Here is a 7,500-nt window from a genome sequence, read left to right as displayed (position 1 = left end):
GTGATGCGGCTGCTGATGGTGCTGATGGAGGTCTAGGCGTGGGATGTTACGCTGGACGGTGCACCTGGAGGGCGGCCCGCGGCGGGTCAACCACGCGGCGGTGGCGGTCGGGCACAAGGTGTACTCGTTCGGCGGGTACTGCTCGGGGGAAGACTACGACACGCTCAGGCAGATCGACGTGCACGTCTTCAACACCGGTGAGGGACAAACCTGCCGCTCACACTCATATGCAAATCAGCTCAACACGATATTCAAATTCAGATGAAAGTCTCATGTGTCTGAACACATGACATCACATGCATTATATTATAGCTGAGCATCAGTCATGTGGCGTTTGACACACTCATCTCTGACTGATAACAGAATACTTCTTAAATTGTAACATTGAAACAAGCATTTCCAGTAACACTTTACAATAAGGTTCATTACATTATTCGAACAGCTGGATTTTTATTAAGTAACATTAACAAAGATTAATAAATAAATACAGTAACAAATGTACTGCTCATTGTTAGTTCATGTTAGTTAATACATTAACTAGTGTTAACTAATGAACCTTATTGTAAAGTGTTACCGCATTTCTTGTGAAGATGCTTTGAAACAATGTAATAGTGGAAAGTGCTATACAAATAAAGTTTAATTGAGTTAAACTGAATGGTGCTTTTGAGGTTTGCTGGATCCGTATGTGAGCGTCTTGTGTGTGTGTGTGTCTGCAAGCATCTCGTGTGTGTGCGTGTGTCTGATTTGTATGTGTGTGAGCGTCTTGTGTGTGTGTGTGTCTGCAAGCATCTCGTGTGTGTGTGTGTCTGATGTGTGTGTGTGTGAGTGTCTCATGTGAGCGTCTTGTGTGTGTGTGTCTGCGAACGTCTCATGTGCGTGTGTCGGCAGTGTCTCTGCGCTGGACGAAACTGCCGCCGGTGCGCACTGGAGGACGAGAACACACTCGGGAGGTTCCCTACATGCGCTACGGACACACCGCTGTCCTGCTGGACGAGACCATCTTCATCTGGGGCGGCAGGAACGACACAGAGGGCGCGTGTAACGTGCTGTATGCCTTCGACGTCAGTAGGTGGCGCTCACACAAGCTCACGCAGACTCTCGCGGACTCTTGCAGACTCTTGCAGACTCACGCACTCACTCAGACTCTCGCATACCCACGCAGACTCTTGCAGACTCACGCAGACTCACTCAGACTCTCGCATACCCACGCAGACTCTTGCAGACTCTTGCAGACTCACGCAGACTCTTGCAGACTCACGCAGACTCTTGCAGACTCTTGCAGACTCTTGCAGACTCACTCAGACTCATGCAGACTCACTCAGACTCTTGCAGACTCACTCAGACTCTTGCAGACTCACTCAAAGACTCACTCAGACTCACTCTGACTCACGCAGACTCACTCAGACTCTTGCATACCCACGTAGACTCTTGCAGACTCATGCAGACTCATGCAGACTCTTGCAAACTCATGCAGACTCTTGCAAACTCATGCAGACTCATGCAGACTCACTCAGACTCAAGCAGACTCACACAGACTCACTCAGACTCACGCATACCCACGTAGACTCTTGCAGACTCTTACAGACTCACTCAGACTCATGCAGACTCATGCAGACTCATGCAGACTCACGCAGACTCACTCAGACTCACGCAGACTCTCGCATACCCACGCAGACTCTTGCAGACTCACTCAGACTCATGCAGACTCACGCAGACTCACTCAGACTCACGCAGACTCTCGCATACCCACGCAGACTCTTGCAGACTCTTGCAGACTCTTGCAGACTCTTGCAGACTCAAGCAGACTCATGCAGACTCTTGCAGACTCACGCAGACTCACTCACTCACTCTGACTCACGCAGACTCTCGCATACCCACGCAGACTCTTGCAGACTCTTGCAGACTCAAGCAGACTCATGCAGACTCTTGCAGACTCACGCAGACTCACTCACTCACTCTGACTCACGCCGACTCACTCAGACTCTCGCATACCCACGTAGACTCTTGCAGACTCTTGCAGACTCACTCAGACTCATGCAGACTCATGCAGACTCACTCAGACCCATGCAGACTCATGCAGACTCACTCAGACTCACTCAGACCCATGCAGACTCATGCAGACTCACTCAGACTCACTCAGACTCTCGCATACCCACGTAGACTCTCGCATACCCAAGCAGACTCTTGCAGACTCTTGCAGACTCTTGCAGACTCTTGCAGACTCACGCAGACTCACTCAGACTCTCGCATACCCACGCAGACTCTTGCAGACTCTTGCAGACTCACTCAGACTCATGCAGACTCACTCAGACTCTCGCATACCCACGTAGACTCTTGCAGACTCACTCAGACTCATGCAGACTCATGCAGACTCAGACTCATGCAGACTCACTCTGACTCACTCTGACTCACTCTGACTCACTCTGACTCACTCAGACTCACGCAGACTCACTCAGACTCTCGCATACCCACGTAGACTCACTCAGACTCTTGCAGACTCACTCAGACTCACGCAGACTCACTCAGACTCACTCAGACTCTCGCATTCCCACGTAGACTCTTGCAGACTCACGCAGACTCATGCAGACTCACTCAGACTCTCGCATACCCACGCAGACTCTTGCAGACTCTTGCAGACTCACTCAGACTCAATCTGACTCACTCTGACTCACTCAAACTCACGGAGACTCACTCAGACTCTCGCATACCCCCGTAGACTCTTGCAGACTCTTGCAGGCATCACTCAGACTCACTCAGACTCATGCAGACTCACTCAGACTCATGCAGACTCACTCTGACTCACTCTGACTCAGACTCTTGCAGACTCACTCAGACTCTTGCAGACTCACTCAGACTCACGCAGACTCACTCTGACTCACGCAGACTCACTCAGACTTTTGCAGACTCACTCTGACTCACGCAGACTCACTCAGACTTTTGCAGACTCACTCTGACTCACGCAGACTCTTGCAGACTCACTCAGACTATCGCAGACTCACTCTGACTCACGCAGACTCACTCAGACTCATTCAGACTATCGCAGACTTACGCAGCTTCACTCATTAACTAATGTGAACAAACTTTATTGTAAAGTATGACCATATTTCTAAAGAATGCACAAACGTTTCTATTTGACAAAAACAAGAGTTTCTCAGATCAGCTGCAGCATCAGTGTAACATCACTGAGTAATGAGTGTAGAGCAGGGGTCTCCAACACGTCGCTCGCGAGCTACCAGTAGCTCGTGGTCTGATTGGAGGTAGCTCGCCAAGGGGCCGTTCACATATCGCGTCTTTTGTGCTTAAGTTCGTTCAGATGTAGGCGCGCGGCAAGCGCGCTCATAATTGAAGCGACGCGCTAATTTTTTCCAGGCGCAGCGAGATGAAAAAAAATAAAAAAAATAAAAATAAAATCGCAACTTTTCAGAATGCCACAAACTCACCGCAGGTCATATGACAAGAACCAACCAATCAGCTTCACCCTCTCCGTAACAACATTAAAAGCTCAGTCAACATGAAGGATGGGGGTGCACCCAAACACTACAGGTGTTTTTCTCTTCTCCGTAAATAAATCCTGTAGCAAAGCAAATGCTCTCGCGGATTCTTGCAGACTCTTGCAGACTCACGCACTCACTCAGACTCTCGCATACCCACGCAGACTCTTGCAGACTCACGCAGACTCTTGCAGACTCACGCAGACTCTTGCAGACTCTTGCAGACTCACTCAGACTCATGCAGACTCACTCAGACTCTTGCAGACTCACTCAGACTCTTGCAGACTCACTCAGACTCTTGCAGACTCACTCAAAGACTCACTCAGACTCACTCTGACTCACGCAGACTCACTCAGACTCTCGCATACCCACGTAGACTCTTGCAGACTCATGCAGACTCATGCAGACTCTTGCAAACTCATGCAGACTCATGCAGACTCATGCAGACTCTTGCAAACTCATGCAGACTCTTGCAGACTCTTGCAGACTCATGCAGACTCATGCAGACTCTTGCAAACTCATGCAGACTCTTGCAGACTCTTGCAGACTCATGCAGACTCATGCAGACTCATGCAGACTCTTGCAAACTCATGCAGACTCTTGCAAACTCATGCAGACTCTTGCAAACTCATGCAAACTCACGCAGACTCACTCAGACTCCTGCATACCCACGTAGACTCTTGCAGACTCTTGCAGACTCACGCAGACTCTTGCAGACTCTTGCAGACTCACTCAGACTCACTCAGACTCTTGCAGACTCACTCAGACTCTTGCAGACTCACTCAAAGACTCACTCAGACTCACTCTGACTCACGCAGACTCACTCAGACTCTCGCATACCCACGTAGACTCTTGCAGACTCATGCAGACTCATGCAGACTCTTGCAAACTCATGCAGACTCATGCAGACTCATGCAGACTCTTGCAAACTCATGCAGACTCTTGCAGACTCTTGCAGACTCATGCAGACTCATGCAGACTCTTGCAAACTCATGCAGACTCTTGCAAACTCATGCAGACTCTTGCAGACTCTTGCAGACTCATGCAGACTCATGCAGACTCATGCAGACTCTTGCAAACTCATGCAGACTCTTGCAAACTCATGCAGACTCTTGCAGACTCTTGCAGACTCATGCAGACTCATGCAGACTCATGCAGACTCTTGCAAACTCATGCAGACTCTTGCAAACTCATGCAGACTCTTGCAAACTCATGCAAACTCACGCAGACTCACTCAGACTCCTGCATACCCACGTAGACTCTTGCAGACTCATGCAGACTCATGCAGACTCATGCAGACTCTTGCAAACTCATGCAGACTCTTGCAAACTCATGCAGACTCATGCAGACTCACTCAGACTCATGCAGACTCACACAGACTCACTCAGACTCACGCATACCCACGTAGACTCTTGCAGACTCTTGCAGACTCTTACAGACTCACTCAGACTCATGCAGACTAACTCAGACTCATGCAGACTCACGCAGACTCACTCAGACTCACGCAGACTCTCGCATACCCACGCAGACTCTTGCAGACTCTTGCAGACTCACTCAGACTCATGCAGACTCACGCAGACTCACTCAGACTCACTCAGACTCACGCAGACTCTTGCATACCCACGCAGACTCTTGCAGACTCTTGCAGACTCTTGCAGACTCTTGCAGACTCACGCAGACTCACTCACTCACTCTGACTCACGCCGACTCACTCAGACTCTCGCATACCCACGTAGACTCTTGCAGACTCTTGCAGACTCACTCAGACTCATGCAGACTCATGCAGACTCACTCAGACCCATGCAGACTCATGCAGACTCATGCAGACTCACTCAGACTCACTCAGACTCACTCAGACTCACGCAGACTCACTCAGACTCTCGCATACCCACGTAGACTCACTCAGACTCTTGCAGACTCACTCAGACTCACTCAGACTCTCGCATTCCCACGTAGACTCTTGCAGACTCACTCAGACCCATGCAGACCCATGCAGACTCATGCAGACTCATGCAGACTCACGCAGACTCACTCAGACTCACGCAGACTCACTCAGACTCTCGCATACCCACGTAGACTCACTCAGACTCTTGCAGACTCACTCAGACTCACTCTGACTCACGCAGACTCACTCAGACTCACGCAGACTCACTCAGACTCACTCAGACTCTCGCATTCCCACGTAGACTCTTGCAGACTCACGCAGACTCATGCAGACTCACTCAGACTCATGCAGACTCACTCAGACTCATGCAGACTCACTCAGACTCATGCAGACTCACTCAGACTCTCGCATACCCACGCAGACTCTTGCAGACTCTTGCAGACTCACTCAGACTCAATCTGACTCACTCTGACTCACTCAGACTCATTCAGACTATCGCAGACTTACGCAGCTTCACTCATTAACTAATGTTAACAAACTTTATTGTAAAGTATGACCATATTTCTAAAGAATGCACAAACGTTTCTATTTGACAAAAACAAGAGTTTCTCAGATCAGCTGCAGCATCAGTGTAACATCACTGAGTAATGAGTGTAGAGCAGGGGTCTCCAACACGTCGCTCGCGAGCTACCAGTAGCTCGTGGTCTGATTGGCGGTAGCTCGCCAAGGGGCCGTTCACATATCGCGTCTTTTGTGCTTAAGTTCGTTCAAATGTAGGCGCGCGGCAAGCGCGCTCAATTGAAGCGACGCGCTCATTTTTTCCAGGCGCAGCGAGATGAAAAAAAAAAATACAAAAAAAATAAAATCGCAACTTTTCAGAATGCCACAAACTCACTGCAGGTCATATGACAAGAACCAACCAATCAGCTTCACCCTCTCCGTAACAACATTAAAAGCTCAGTCAACATGAAGGATGGGGGTGCACCCAAACACTACAGGTGTTTTTCTCTTCTCCGTAAATAAATCCTGTAGCAAAGCAAATGCTCTGAGCATTTTTCGGTGGTGGAAATCTTTGTCGTTGTGGAGAGCGCAGTGCATGGTTGCATAGTAACGACAGACGCCACGGCAAATCGGACCGAATCTTACTATTAATAATAAAAGATAAGCTAATCATGTGCATTGTAAATGTCTGTAATTTATCTTTTTTGACTCATTCTTTTTATAAAAAAATATTTAAAGGCTGAAATATGTGAGGTTTATCTTTTTATAAAACCTTTTTTGTCAAAACTTGATTTGAACTTGATTTGCATGTCAGTATAATGTTTAAAATCTGGCTATCATTTTTAATATTATTATTTTAATGTTTATGTAAACAAAAAGTACATATTGATGCTAATTTTAATTGTTATTTGCTGGTTTTCGACATAAAACTTAAAACATAAAACTGAATTGATTTCATTGTGTAGTATTTATACTTTGTGTAGTATTTATTCTGTGATAACTGTGATCATTTTTGTCACTATAACCATGAAATGAAATGTTCATGCCATTTCATATGATCAACTAAAAAATTATCTCTGATTATGTTTCTCTCTGACATTTAAGGGTGACATATTTAGGCCTACAAAAACTCTTTTAGGTCTAAAACAGTTTGGATAGTTGTTAATATGAGAGTTATGAGACATTATTTAAGAGATTTAAGTATTGTATTACAAAATCAAATAAATTTTCTCAAATCTCAAATAAAAAAAAAGGTTGGAGACCCCTGGTGTAGAGTGTGTCCTGATGAAGAGGAGTCCTCCTCATCCTCCTCGAGCGACACACACGATACACTCAGAAGAACCCAGTGGAGTTTGAGAGCGTGACTGGAGTCTGATGGTGTTTGTGTTACTGGCTCTGGTTGTGTGTTTCTCCTGCTAACGGTTGTTCTGTTCTCAGATCAGCACCGATGGTTCACCCCCAAGATCTCGGGAACGGTTCCAGGCGCCAGAGACGGACACTCGGCCTGCGTTCTGGGAAAAGCCATGTTCATCTTCGGTGGATACGAGCAGCTGGTGTGTGTGTGTGTGTGTGTGTGTGTGTGTGTCTTCAGTGATGAACTTCAGTGCTAATGTGATGAACCTG

General features: G+C 47.5%; 1 protein-coding gene across 2 annotated transcripts in view; it reads left to right on the top strand.

The window, feature by feature from the left end:
• Window positions 1-7,500, top strand: part of klhdc3 (kelch domain containing 3) — a 40,375-nt gene that overhangs the window by 1,738 nt on the left and 31,137 nt on the right. For both annotated transcript variants that reach the window (XM_082153446.1, XM_082153445.1), the window contains exons 2-4: window positions 1-197; window positions 889-1,065; window positions 7,315-7,430. The exon at window positions 1-197 is cut by the window's left edge and continues 34 nt beyond it. In XM_082153446.1, coding sequence (XP_082009572.1) covers window positions 44-197; window positions 889-1,065; window positions 7,315-7,430 — 447 coding nt within the window. In that variant the 5' untranslated portion in view covers window positions 1-43. The remainder of the gene's footprint in view (window positions 198-888; window positions 1,066-7,314; window positions 7,431-7,500) is intronic.

The sequence above is a fragment of the Leuciscus leuciscus genome (genome assembly GCF_965113295.1).
Source record: "Leuciscus leuciscus genome assembly, chromosome: 22".
Lineage (NCBI taxonomy): Eukaryota > Metazoa > Chordata > Actinopteri > Cypriniformes > Leuciscidae > Leuciscus > Leuciscus leuciscus.
The sequence above is the reverse complement of the archived record's forward strand: the minus strand, read 5'-3'. Positions and strand labels throughout refer to the sequence as shown.